This window comes from Sturnus vulgaris, chromosome 1 (assembly GCF_052056855.1).
Source record: "Sturnus vulgaris isolate bStuVul1 chromosome 1, bStuVul1.hap1, whole genome shotgun sequence".
Classification (NCBI taxonomy): domain Eukaryota; kingdom Metazoa; phylum Chordata; class Aves; order Passeriformes; family Sturnidae; genus Sturnus; species Sturnus vulgaris.
In genome coordinates, this window is record NC_142243.1 from 104,232,410 (window position 1) to 104,247,472 (window position 15,063).

The window sequence follows — 15,063 nt, forward strand, 5'->3', positions numbered from 1 at the left end:
TTTTTTATTCCCTCGAGGAAATTTTTTTCACTTGTTAGACAACTGTCTGAAGAAACAAGCATTTTTTCATTTTGATTGGTCCAGGAATTGCCAGACAATTTCTATTTGAGCTGTAATATGAACTGTCATGCTGTGTGTATTTGAAAAGGTATTCCCAAAAGGGTATGTGGGTATGGTAGAGTTTGTAAAATGTTAAAATGTTAAAGGATATTAAAAATAATCAGGGATACTTAATTGAATTAAGGAGAAAAATTTAAAGCCATGGTAAAATCTTTCTTTTTTCCTCATTTCTTAAGCTTCAAGACATTAATTCTCTAGAGTGTAGCCCGGTAGGTATAATTACATTAACAAGACAAAGGGATGATGCTGTCAGAATTTATTTCCTGTGAAGTTTAGAACAATCTGATATTCTAACCTTAGTAACTGTTTTCTCTGGCTACCTGTGCTACTTACATTTAAATAAACCACTCTTACATCTTGCTTTATATTCTCAAAGAAAAGCAGCTTTATGTGTTGCACTGCATCCAGCTGATAAGCCTAACCATTAGCCTCAGGCATGTACTTTTCTTCATTTTTCCTTCCTCTAGCTTATTGGGAACAAAAGTCATGGAAAACTGGATGATTAGAAGCACTTCCAGCTGTGTTTAAGTCGTTGTGCATGTCATGCAGAAATAGAATTTAGACTTGCACAGTGCTTCTTATCCAAAGCTTTGAAAATGGGTCAATATCCTCGTATAGCAGGCAGTAAAATTGTTCTAGGAGAGGGAAATGACCAGTGTGAGGTTTCACATGGAGGACTGATGAGGAAAACCCCACAGGACAGACCTTTAGTCCCATACACTTCCTACATTTGAAACTAGCTCCAGTACTCCAGAAGAGATGCCTGTGCTTTGTGATGTGTTTAGGATGGGCAGTGCAGCTTATTTTGCTGGGGAGGTTGGGAGTGTAAAGATGGGTTTAAATTTAGGATTTGAAGTCTTTGGCTGTTTTGTGTCAAGAAAATTGCAGAGGCAATTGTATTCTGACATCAAGGTGCTGTGACAACACTTACCTGGACATTATAAACCCTTAATTTGAGTTTATATTTTACCCCAGAAGTGTGATATTTTCAAAAAATCAGGAAACTTGCCACAATATGAACGTAATTCTTTGACTTACTTTTTCTGGGTAGGGATTTCTTTTTGTCATTTAAAGGGTAGTAATGTGGTTAGAAAGACAGGGTAATATTGCAGCATTATTTTAATTTCCAAAACTTAAGAAGTCCAAAGGGATTTATAATCCCTGAACACCTGAGCTCAGCTCTGTTCTTTACAAGCCAGTGAGGAAGCTTTGGGGAGCTTGTTGTGAATCATTGATGCAGGGGTGAATTGTGTAGGACTGCATTAGAGCTCCTGTGAATGTGACAGGTCACTCTGTCCTGGTCTTCTCCCTTCCCCTTGTTACCATGTTGGCTCAGATACACATCTTTATCTCTTTACCCACCTCTCTTTTCATTGGGCTGAGCGCAGGAGTGTGGCTTGTACAGGGACTTCAGCACATCCATTAACAATGTCTCACCATGGGAGAAACTCAGGATTGCCTCTTTTAGGCCTAAATTTATGAGCCTCTCAAGTTTCCCAGGCAGTGCAAAATGCACTGAATGGAACAGATTATTATAGTTTTTTGAGGCAGTAAATATATTTAGTTGATATGCATAAAGCTTTTTTTGGTGTGTGGTTTTGTTCCTTGTGTGTCTTACATAGATAGAAGTGTTGGAATGAATCCATCTCTACCATTGGATATCTAGTAATTTGGCTGCCACCTAAGCAGCTAAATAACTTATCTGGATAATATCTGTATTCTCTTCAAATATCAGGTACTGGGCATTGTAGAAAATTTGGCTGTGTGATAGAGGTTTCTGCAGACAGCCAGAGTCAGGAATGCTTTGTTTTTGTTGTAGTTTTTGGAGATTGATTTTGTTGTTGTTGTTGTTTTGCTTTTTTTTTTTTTTTTAACCTAAGCATAAAATCCATATGAATTTTTTTTTAAATAGCATAACACTTTTGACCTATGACTGAAAGCGAATCCATGTTATCATCACTGTACTGGAATACATAGATATTGTCATTATTGGCAGAGAGCAGTAAAACAATGCTCAGCAATTTGTAATCCAGGAATATGGCTGTTCCATTAAGGATAATAAACTGTCACAGTTCAGCACTTTGACGGCTTTGACAGCTGGCAGGTGCTGGAATATCTTGTGCTAAGGTGCTTCATGCCTGAGGTTATAAACTGTATGCTTTATGTATCAATAGCTTTTATCTGTGATAGAGGCATGTCTTAAAATGTATTTCTTCTGTGGTGATTTCATTGTTCAGAAGGAAATAGTAATAGAAATCTGTGAATGACATTTCATAAATGGATTCTCTGGGATTTTGTGGCCCTAAGAGCAGGTGCTGAGCTTTCTGCTGAGTTTCAGCCACAAGTATTGTTGCTCTTTGGTGTAGGGCAAGTCAGCCTTCCATACTGTGACTGTATCTGAATTTCAGACCTGAAAAAAATAATTTCAAGCTAATGTCTTTTTATAGGTAGATAATTTGTTAACAGTGTCTACTTGTGCTTTTTTGAACTATTTTAGCAAATACCAGTCTTTCCAATAAGGCCATTATGAGAACCTGAAGGTAATTTTGCAGTAGCTCCCCTCGCTTGTTACTCAAATATTTTATGTTCACTTAGGCATTCAGTTTTGAATGAGTATTTGAGAGATCCAAATGCCTGTGTCCAATGTTGCTTTTTATAGGGAAGAGGGCATAGAAGAATATTTATAAAATCAGGAGCTTTGCAGAGGCTTTGTCAGCCTGCAGTAATATTTTGCATGACACACTCAGAGATCATACGTGACCTAGATAATTAATGTGTCTGGCCCTTTATTAATTCCTTGGACTATCGTGATAGTTTATGTGAAAATTCACATGCTTCATAATCAAGGCATATCCTTATGTCAGGATGATGTTTCCTTACACACATATGACTAGGGAAAAAACTCTCAGTAAGAGTCTCACATTTTTTCCTTTCTGGTCACAGGCTGTATGTGTGAATTCCTGTCAATTTTTTTAGAAAAGAAGCCTAGGTATGGCTGAGTGAACTCCCACAAGACACTGGAGGTAGCTGTGCATGGTTTGTCTTAGGTGGCTACGTGATAAATGCAACATCCCATAGACATCTTTGAAGTTTCTCCTTTGGCATGGATGGAAAGGACAACCTTCTTATGGGTGGTTATTTGATTTGCTGTGAATATGAGGTACCTCCAAGACAAGCAGTGTTAAATTAGTGTAGCTTCGTGTGGGGTTAATGAATACCCTGGTCACTAGAAAGGAGCAGCACATACCAGCCTTCTTCTGTGGCACATCACTTTGAAAAGGACCTGTTGAGTGGTTACATTTGGGCTTCTTTCTTGACATATTTGATTTTATGCATGGAATCTTGGAATTAGGACAATTTGACTGACAAGAGAAGCCTGTTAGGAGGCAGAAAGACATGTTTTTCAGGAATGGAGGAAGATGGATTTGAGGAAAGTTAAAGTCAAACCAGAAGGGGCGTCATGTTCCCCACTGTGTGTAAACTTGTTCAGGTGCTTCATCTGTCTCTGTGAAGTTCATCAGCTGTGAAACTCTTGAAATGCAGGCATAGCCCTGTTGTGAGCTGCTGCTGGAAAACTTGTAAGATGTACATGGAAATGCAAAACTTTAACTAATCAAGAATTTGTATTTAAAAGAATAGCCTTTATTGTCCTGGTATTTTATTTGCTTGGCTTTTGTAGTCGTTAATTTTGGTGAAAATAGGTGTGAGAAAGTTCTTTACTCAGAGGAGAACAAATGGTTTATATTGCAGCAGGTGTTTACTCACTTTAATTTTTGGATTAATTAAATGGGGCCAAGCCTATAGCAGGCGGCTGTAATGGTTGACATAAAAGCCATAGGGAAGGCTGAAAAATTCATGCAAACTGACTCTTTGAATAGAGTAGTTGAACTGTGTAGATGTTTTGAATGAAAGTGGCATTGATTTTGCATTGCTTCATGGCTACCATAAATTGAACTGAATCAAAGCTCTGGTAAGCACTTTATTATCTATGTTCTATATCTTGTCTGACAGACCATAGGCAGATGTGCCATGTCAGCCAAACTTAAACCAGTTGCAGATGAACTCTCAGGATCAGAGCTACTGAACTAGTCTCACTCTCCTTTGTACCAGTTTTCCTTGAGCTGCTTACTTCTCTCCCTTACTGCAAAATCTTTTGCTGCAGTTAATCTGATACTCTCGTGTAATCTAGATAAAGCTTTATTTAAAAGGCTGATGTGATAAATGGCAATTTCTGTCTCTTAAACAGTTTGAACCCACTAGCATTTCTGTGGCCTAGTTATGGTTTTGGAAGTCAGCTGAAGTCTTTGCCCCTTCTGTTTCTTCACTTGGGGTGTTCGCCTGATTGCTTTCTATTTCTATAAAAATGATATGCGTATGTTTACCTCTGTTTTATCAAATAAAATAATAAAAAAAATGACAGAACTAGAATAGAAGTTTGTTACATGATTTTCTGTCTTTAACTTAGGATAAAAAAATATATTCTCCTTTTTTAAATGGCATGAGGATAACATGACCTGTATTTGAAACCTGATATGAATAGAGATGTATTTTAGAACTTTCAGATTACTTTCACCATCTAGGTTACTTAATTATTGTATCTAATTCTTTTACTGAAGCTTCAGCCATTGCTGGAGTCTCCACAGTTAAATAAGAGAACTTAATTTTATTTTTTCTCTGGGTATGAACTGTCACTATGGTGAAACTCCTTCAGGTTGAATAAAGTCTGTAGTAACAGAGTAATGATTTGTCATGATCTTGGGGATTATAATGTCTGAAAAAAAGCTAGAAGAAAATTGACAGTTTTGTTTCAGTGTTTAAAATGCACCGCAGATAAAATGTAAATTGAGACTGATACAATAGAAAAAATTCTGCTTTCATTTATGCTAATAAATTATAGCTCTCCTGAGATAATATCTATAGTACAATTTTTAAAACTAAAAATTATATTATAATTATCAGAACCTTTGAATACGTTCAAGAGTTGTATTACACTTGATCCTTAATAAACTTATAGTTACATTAGTGCTGCACTTCTGGAGGCAAATGTGTCCAACAACAACATTTAACTACTTCAATTTTCACATATTCACTTTGAAGGGAATAAAACAAAACAAAATAAAAAGCTAACATGCCCTTTGTATATTTTAGGCTTGTTCTGTGTCTTTGATCAAAAGTTCTTGCACTGAATCTCTTTAACACACACCTGAAAAGTACAAAGAATTCAGTAAGTAGGTCTGTTGGCCCACTTAGTGCATTCAAAGACTCAGGATATAAAACCCTTTTGGAAAAGATCTCTGAATATGGTAGAAAAATTTTCCTAATTCTGAATGTATCTAAACCAGACTGAATATCATTAAAAGGATTTATTTAATTTTGTCTCATATTTATTTTCTATTAGACCTGACAGACTCTGATTTTCTTTTTCTTTGCTTTCATTACTGCTTTGACTTTAAAAGCAAGGCTCATTATATTGCAGGAAGCAGTACCTTGTTATTTCAGTGGCAAACCAACATCACCCAGAAATTAAATATTTCTGTATCTTATATCTATATTCTTTGGAACTGAATGATTCATTTGATTCATTGGAAATAGTCCAAATCCTTGTTGCTTTCCTGGAAGGACTTAGAAGTTTTTTTCACTGTTCTCATTTGACAGTTCATTGCACGTTGCTCTAGTTTAGTGAAGGTCATATTCAAATTTAGCAGTGTCCCCCGCCATTAAAACCTGGGTAATGCCACCCCATTTCCACTTGGGAATGCTCTGAAATGATGCAGTGAAAACTGCATTAATGCACCCGTGGTGTGCAGTGACAGAGTGCATCTCTCATAGCATTCTATTTAGTTAGACATGCTCTTCCACGAGGTGCTCCTGAGAGTTATGTAGGGCATCTCTAGGATGAGTTAAAAAATGTACATGGGGTTATCCTAACCCCTTTATTTGTACACCTTTCTTAAAGCCTGGTCTTTTTCAGTTCAAGAATTGAATGCTGGAGAAATAACAAGTTACTTTGTTACAAATGCAAATGAGACCCTGAGCAAAAGCTTTCACCCTCTGTCATCTAGATAGAGAGGAAAAAGTTGGTTTTACAAACATTTTAACATTCCAGTCCTTTGGACCATATTATAGAAATTGAGCACAAAAACCTGTGTATGTTTGTCTTCTAATAAGTCACAGAAATTTCAAGATACCTAACTCTTGACTTAAGGGCATCTATGTCTATGTTTATACTGCGTGTTAGAGTGTCAGAAGCTTCATGTGGAGTTCTTAGTTTTTACAGATTGACTAAGTGCTGCCTAGTACCATGGGTGATGGCAGAGTTGGTGGTGGAGAGGAGCTCTGCCCTAAGGAGTGCTAGCCCTGGACTCTCAGCACTCTTACCATGAGGCAGAATTGTTGTCCTTGATTAAGTGTATTGGAGATCTGGGTAAAATATGGAAGCACTTAATTATTGTGCTGCACATTTTTAATAAAAAATTATTGGAATTCATAAAAGTGCAGTAGTAATGCAAATACTGTGGCTGGTGGCCATATCTGAGGTTTATGTGGGAAAGTTCAAAGTTAGTTAACTCACCTTAGGAGATGGAGCTTTACAGCATCTTTAATCCAAGTTTAGGGATGCAAAATCTGAGTGGCTTTTGGACAAAGGGAGGACTTTAGGGAGGGACAGGCATTTGAGCTGAAAAACAGTCCTTTGCTGCTGTAAGTACAAGCCTGTCTTTAGGCTTTGTTTGTTTGAAAATTGAGGCAGGCCTAGGGAGGGGATGAAAGCTCAGACAGTGTCCCATTGTGTGTGCATGAGATGTGGATTCTGCCTGTTCTCATCTAAGCTTCAGCAAGAATCTGGGAGATGTGTATGTTGAGGGGAAAAAAGGCTTTTTCTCAAAGTGAAGTACTTGCAATAATTGTACTTTTGCAAGTATCAAGCCTCTTTGGTTCCTGTAAAGAGGCTGTATATTTGAAGAGTTCAAGAATATGAAATTGGCAGAGTTCATTGGAAAAGCATAAATTCAGGTTATATAAAAAACCTAAAACACTAATGCACCCCTGTCCAAGAGGCATGCCATGTGTTGGAGGAATATACATGGAATGGAAAGTTCTGGGCAGTGTTTGTGTATGAAAACAATCTGAATAATTTGGGTTTTGTTTTTGCCATGTATGCAAAAGGAGTGTGGATATTGTTTTTACATTGTTTTTAAAGTCAAAGTGTTCCAGCAGCTTTATCACAAACTTTTATAAAAACACCGTATGAGTCCAGACTGCTGTAGAAACTGCAGCAATGCTCACGGTGGGACAAAATTGCCCTTTCACTAATGATTTCAGCACAGCAAACTACAAGTTCAATCTGTGGGAAATGTTTGTCTCTTGGGATTTTTTTTGGTCTGAAGCCATGACTTTCAAAAGAACTTGATGAGAAGGTGTAAAGCCTAATAATACTGACTTCCTTGTTTATTTTTTAAGTTTATTTATGCACTGATTGATTTCGAGAGGTCAGGTCCTTTGCTGAAATTTAAATCAATCAGGAACAAATGTGTTCTAAAATTCAAGGTGCAAGTCTATTTTTTTTTATCTGAGTTGAGCAGCATTATTTATTATTAGAGATGACACTTATTTCAGTGTTATGCAGTTGTTTTGGGGTGTCAGTGTACAACTTTGTGGTTTAAAAAAGCTTTGCTAGGTCCTTTCTTACCCTTTTTTTCCTTAATATATCTCTGTTTTCACATGTAATTGGAAACTAAATCAGTACTTGTCACTTGTTAGGTGACAGAAGTTTTTATTTTGTGCTAAATTGGCCAATGGTAGAGTTTAGAACATGTGATTTCTTTGTAAATAATTGCTACTTAAAAAAAAATTTAAAAGTGAAAGTCCCTGATTATCCAACTCAAACCCCCTCTTGTTCATCAATTCATCCATTCACCTGTGAAAAGCTTTTCCTTTTTTTGTTTGTGTTTGCACTTGATTTGTATTACAGGCAAAGTGACAGCAGTCATGCACTGAAGAAGCAATCAGTTGACCTGTATATTTTGCTTCTAGTTATACAGACCTAAAAGTTTTATTTGTATGAAGTTGCATTAGTAGTTTTATCCATGGGAAGAAGCATTGACAATTCTGTGACTTTTGTTTGATATTTGTATGGCAATTGTGTGGCTTACAGGATCCTTGGTAAACTGATACTGAAAGCGTTGAATGTTCTCAGTTTCAGTGCGAGTCAAAGCAAAGTTACTTAGTTGAGTCGTTTGCTGCTTTGTCTTTCAGCAAGAAGAAAAATCTGTGATACAGACAGACAATGAGTAAATATGGTTTTGTTCACATCTCCTAAATAATGAGCTGAGAGACTGAGCTACAGCTCTGGCTTGGTGCTGTTACAGGCTTTCGTCTTGTGTCAGCTTTGCATGTATTACGCAATCTGTTCATAGTATATAAAAATGCACAAACCATATTACTGAGCTGCAAAAGCTCCACTGCTGATACATCAAAGGAAGCAGCAGCTGTCATCCAGTTTTAGCCATGGTGCTTTTGAATGCCTTAATCTTCTTCCCAAACAGAAGAAGGTGGAGAGAGTGCACTTTCTTTATCCACTCCTTCTTCTATTTTTTTTTAAGTTTTGGTAGCAAAATCCAGAAGCTGTGTTCAGAAGCCAATACTGCATGGCAGAAGACATAATTTTCTTTGCATCTGGTCTGGACATTTCAATCGTCATGTATGCTAAGCCCTTTCAAATGTACTTTTTAGTAAAGTTAGATACACAAATAAACTTTGTGTTTATTCCCAAGTGCTCAAAGTATCAAAATGATTATTCAGTTATACATCATTTCAGTTTCCTTCAAACTTTATTCCCTTTCAGTTGCTGAAGGGGTGTATGTTGGGATTGTACTCAGAACCTGAGTTACAGGAAACACATGTCTACCATTGGAATTAATATATTTTACTTTGTGTGACTTCCACGTTTCGAGATTTTTTTTTAACAGTACAAGTTTTACAAGACAATTACTACAAAATTGCTTCCCTAAGAAGTGAGCAAGATATACTACAAATAAAAGTTTAATCTTATAGAGCTGTTTTTAAGGTCTGTATGGTGCAGTGTCCTGTCTCCAAAGTGGGTCATGGCAGAAGTCAGGGGATGGGTATGAGAATTGAGCAAGAAAGCAGCGATACTTCCCTGACATACTTTCCTGTCTCAATAGCACTTCCCAAGTCAGAAGATGTTCTTTGAACTGAAAAAACACACACAGGTTTTTCTTCTTCACTAATTTGCCTAATCACTTTCCCTAACTGCATTTTTAATAATATGTATAAACACATTTCAAGGGAATAGAATGTGCAAAATTTTTATATTGAACCAAGTTACCAAAATTATTGGAAATAAATTGTAAAAGAATGTGTTTTATGTGTTGGGTTTTAATTTTTTTTTTAGCCACTGTCTTGCAAAGTGAATTTGCACTGCAAAGTAATCTCAACAAGTGTAAAGCTGTCAGACTACAGCAATCATTAAATCGTCAGTCTAGATAAACTAATGGGAAACCATTTTAAGTCTTTGCTGACCTCCAGCCTCTCAGACCAAAAATACTTTGTTGTGCTGAAACACGTAAGTAGCTAGAGTAAAATTCAATGTTTTAAGAATCCTTTTGTGTTGTCCTAAATACTCAAACAGAATTTCAAAACTCTGCAGTAAAAAGTGTGTCGACCAGGATCATACCGAAAGACAGATTAGAGAAAATTGCATTTGATGACAAGGTTTGGTATATTTAGAAATGCTCCTGTCACTGAAGTTGCTGCTGTGCCAGCTACTCCTACACTGGAGTCTGCTAATTTGTGTGACATCCTATCTATCCCAGCACACAAGGAAGATCAGAGATAACATGCAATAACTCCAGTCCTACTTCCGTTGTCAGACAAGGATCTTCCAAGCAGTGACATTACCTTCTTGTGGTTTTACTACTGCAATCCCATTTTCCCTTCCCTCTTCATTAATACCCATTCTCAAACTCCTCAATTTGAAATGCCATCTATTTACATCTTTAAAATTCCAGAAGCGTCGGTATTGCTCATAAGGAAAATAATTACTGCCAGGAGAGAAAATGTGCATTTAGCATTCTGGGATGCTCATGACAATCTTATCCTAGCTCACACTGAGTAAGAGGTCATTGGTTTGTTTTGCTCTTGACAGGACACAAATAAGTCTCGGTTCAATGAAAATTTGAGGTACTACCTCATCACTATGGAATACAGTTGTTGGTAGTTTCAGTGGTGTATGTATGCTTCCAGCAGCTGTGCAACAGGCAAAGGAGCTCTTGTGGGCTGCTGTCCCAGTGCTCAGTAACACTGGGACATCTACAACTGTGTCCAGACACCTCACAGGTCAATGAAGAGACACAAACTGAAGGACAGTTTCCAAGTGTCATTAAGCTATGGGAGAAGGAAGGCATCTCATGTTAGTTTATTATTTCTTTTAATTTCTTCCTACCTGCCCCACAAAAAAAGATAACGTGTGTGCAATATAGTCTTACAAAGTAGAATAATGTTACTTTGAGGTTTGTGATATCACAAGGAAAAAGGGAAAATAACCTTAAAAGGTCCTGCTTTGTTTTTAAATGATGAGTCTTTATTTCAAATATTGAAGTAAGAAAGCTGTGAGTAGGTGATATGATCTTGCTTGTTCTGTGCTGTATTACTTAAGCGTTTACTCAAGTGCTACTACAGATATAGGCGGATCATTTTTCTCTTCAATTTTTATGTTTATTGCCCTCTCAGTTGCTGGGTTTGTTATACAAACACTAGAAAATGTTGTTCCTCACTTGACCTATTCATTCATGTAAATGGCATTAATATGTATTTCTTTTTTGTTTTTACAGGTTATTGAATCCCTAGGGATTATTATATATAAAGCCCTGGACTATGGTTTGAAGGAGAATGAAGAGAGGGAATTAAGTCCTCCACTGGAGCAGCTTATTGACTACATGACTAATGCCACAGAAACAGATGGGAGTAGGGATGAAGGATATGATGCTCTGGATGAAGGAGAGGAGGAGGATGATGATGACAAAGAAGAAGTTGAGGCCATTCACTCCTATAAAGATGTCATGAAGGTACAGTAGGTGGCAGTTTATATGATAGTTCTGTCAATGAGAAAATCAACTCTGTTTTTTGTGTTATTATTCTGTGTGATACTGGCTGTGTCATTTCATGATTTCCGTATGGTTTGCTTGTGAAAATGACATGCAGTATTATTGCAAGTTTGACAGTAGGGAACAGAAAATCCATGATCAACTTTAGCATTGCATGTGCCATTTATATCACAATCTGATTTAATCCCTGCACTGGATAGTCAGCCTTGCAGTGTAAACATCTGTTGAATTACTTTGTGTACTCTTGGATACTTCATGGTGTGTTTCAATTAATTCACCTTTTCATTAGCAGGTTATTAGTGTAATTATTTCTTATCAGTTCCTTTGCTTGCCACCCTCCCCTCCTGAAGCACAGGAGGGCTTTTATAAGAGTAGCTTATTTGTATGGAGTGAGTCAGGACATAGCATTTCACTGGTGATCATTATGGTTGCAGTTCTTGACCTGAGCTGTGAAATTTGGAAATATAGCTTATGAACTTTAATTGTGACAAGTTCTTTAATATTATCTGGGCAACTGTGAATAATCATTTAAAAGTATTACCCTCTGTTTTCTACAGAGCAATCTTCTCTACTTGTTTTAGAGCCCAGTGAACTCTTATTACAGACAAAGGTATTAATAAGCATGGTTGAAAAAAAATTGTGTAATTGGTTTAACTCATAAATAATCTGATATTAGCGCAGGTTGGAAAACATTATGCTAACTTGTACCAGAGGGTTGAGCCATTTATAGTGCTTCATCACAAATGCAACACATATCTAAGGACCAGGAGCTTAGTGCTCTGCATAAATTAAGTGGCATGGTGGAAGCTGAGACTAGAAGAATGTCCCAAATAGCCCATCAGAACACTCAGATAAAAGACCCCACTAAAATTCTTCGGTTCCGCTGGGTTAACAGTAGAGAGAAACTCTTAGGAGACTGGAGAGGAAGTAACTTTGACATGGTTTTCCTCGCATCAGAAGTAATGCTAAATGCTCAATGCCTTTGTTTTTCCTCCCTCCCTCAGAGAAGCAGAGGCCAGAGGGAAAAATGAATGAAATGGTCTTTGCTCCCTTGTAATGGGGAGGGCCTGTCTGGCTGAAGTGCTCTGCCCTTCAAGTCCCTGCCACTGCCAGCCTTGCTGAGCTACTGCGTGCAGGTGCTTTGCTCTCTCCTCCCTCTCCCTGACACCCAGTCACCTGCTCCAGAGAGGACCAGCAGCACCCTGCTAAGCCCCCATGCAAGCTGCTCCAGACAGTGCAGAGGAAATGCAGAATATTGATGGGATACGTTCCTCTTTTCCCCCTGTTTGGCAAAATGCTGTGAACCGTGACAGTTGAAGTTAGATTGCTAAGTGAAAGTTTCACTTAGTGCAGAGACAGAAAAGACCTTTATATACACAGAGCTGAAGACAGTGGCTTTCTGGGAGTGATTAATTTGCAAGTTCTTTACTTGATTTCTGTGAACAATGAAAGATAAATTGGGAAAACTTTGCTGAACTCCTTTAGGTACACTGATGTAGATATCCCTGAAATACAAAAGCAGTAAGAAAATTGAACAGGTTTCAATGTTTAAGGCCAGGGAATGGCATCCTTTTCATTTGGCTTTGTCAATATCTCTGCTAGTCTGAGGTACCTGCCTGTTTGTACGTTTTAAAATCAGCATCTTACATTTTATTTCTTCATCGTATTTTGTTAATAATTTTATATCATTCTGGACACATACTGCTTGTATGACTTCATCTTAGTAAACTGAAGGTCAGCTGTCAATTTGTACATCATCTTAACTTTTACTCCTTCATCCCTTGGAATTCTCTTTTATTTCTATGGTTTTTGTCTAAATTATGTGCCACAGGCTTAACTTTGCAGATTACCTTTATTCCCTACTCAGTGTTGTTACTACATTGACAGTACTAGAACGGCAGCATCATTTTGCCATATTTTTGACATGAGTGCAGGTTTGCAAGACCTTTTTTTTCCTGACTTAATACCTTTTTAGGGGTAAGACCATCTTTTACATGTGGCTTTCTCTTATTTCCCCCTACCCCCACAAGAGTGGTAAAATATTAGAGGCTACACCCTTATTTACCCAATGACTGTTTCACAACAGTAGTGTGTGGTCTTGTGACCATGAGGCTCGATTATTTTAAGTCCCTCTTGGCAAGACTCATTGTGAAGCTTTTTCCTCTACAGTTCCTCAGTTTGTAGTGAATGCTGAAGCAGGTTTGCTCGTTGAATTGAGAACTGTTGTTCTTGCCTCTTCTGCCTTCTCTACATCACAAGCTTGGAAAATGGTAGAGATGGTCTGTGTGCTACTAATACTGATTTTAAAGGTTTTTAACTATGTTGTTTTCGATCTGGAAATTACTTTGTCCTTGAAGAGTGATTATATGGTTCCTCCTTTTCCAAAAATTGTCATTACCTGGTCTAAGGCCTGCCTGTCACTAAGACTGAATTTTTCACCATTAATCACTAACTTGATTGAGCATATTTTGTGATTAAAACACAGGGGTAGTTGTGTGTCAGGTTCCTATGTAATGTAAAGTAAGCAAGGTCAATCCTGCATCCTCCCTCTAGGCTGGAACATGCTGAGTAATGTGGCAAACACTGATTCCTAAGAACTGGGAAAAGGGTAAGTGCTAAATAGTGCTGCCAAGATCATCATTGCCAAAGCCAGTGGGGAAGACACAGACAAGCTTTTGTGCTGCTTCTTGGTATATTTGGCTGATTAAGCTTCTGGTTTCCTTGGCAGGACCAACCTGCTGCCCAGACTTGACCTACTGTTTTTAAAAATGCATCTGTGAAGAGAGGAGACATTGGTTGTCAGAAGCTTTTAGTATTTGATATATTTCTGATTTGTCAGGCCTACTACAAATGAAGGGAGAAATGGAGACAGTAAAGACTGGACACTTTCAGAGAGATGCCTTCCTTGGTTTGAGTCCCTCCCCCTCCCCCTGCCCACAGTGTGCACACACCATGCTGTGTGGTATAGGAGCTCGGTGCATGTCAGGAGTGCCAGGTTTGCTCTGCATGTACACAAGACACAGTAATCCCAAGGAATTGAGAGCTCATCAGGTTGACAGCACACATACACCTTGGGAAGCCTTGGTGAGCAGAGAGTCTAGACAGGGAAGGCCTGGCATGCTGGGCAGTGTTGGGCTTGCTAAGGGTGTGGGAGGTCCTGTCATATGGCACCTTTATCACAGCGTGGGGGCCCTCCCTGATACTGAGACAAGATGATGCAGTTTATCAGCCTCTTCCAGAGTATGCTCAAACCCTAATTCCACTCCTAATCTTAACATTATCACACTCCTTATCCCACAGATCTCTGCAGTCAGATGGTTTAAACCAACGACATTTTTCATGTTAACCCAGAGGCACTTTCTAAGCTGCGATTTATCAATATCTGCTGCCTTGAGCCCCAACCCTAAACCCAGTTACAGTATTATATACAGTATTCATTCTAGGTCAACACCCCTTTCTAATTCTAGATGTAAAGGTAACCTCATAAGGCTTTGATAACAGGCTTTATTCTGTGCTGGTATTTGCTGGGCTGAACTGCCATCCTAGCCCTGTCATTTCTTCCAGATCTGAACGTCATTGTAGCCAAATCACTACTGCCAGTACTAGACTTTACCTCAGCCCTTCTGCAGAGCAGAGGTGTTGCAGACGTGTTACCAGTTGTGCCTGCAAGTCACGACACTAACCTTTGTCACTGCCTTGATACCTTTTTCTGCAGGTCTTGTAGAAGGTACATAAAGGAGGCAGTACGTTTCCTGAACCGGTATCTTTCTCTTACTTATGTTCACCTTTCATCCCAAAAGTTAACTCAGTTTTTAACAGG

General features: G+C 38.1%; 1 protein-coding gene across 5 annotated transcripts in view; it reads left to right on the forward strand.

The window, feature by feature from the left end:
* SPIRE1 (spire type actin nucleation factor 1) overlaps positions 1–15,063 on the forward strand; it is a 126,745-nt gene that overhangs the window by 43,156 nt on the left and 68,526 nt on the right. For all 5 annotated transcript variants that reach the window (XM_088172921.1, XM_088172901.1, XM_088172916.1 and 2 more), the window contains exon 3: positions 10,971–11,204. In XM_088172921.1, coding sequence (XP_088029047.1) covers positions 10,971–11,204 — 234 coding nt within the window. The remainder of the gene's footprint in view (positions 1–10,970; positions 11,205–15,063) is intronic.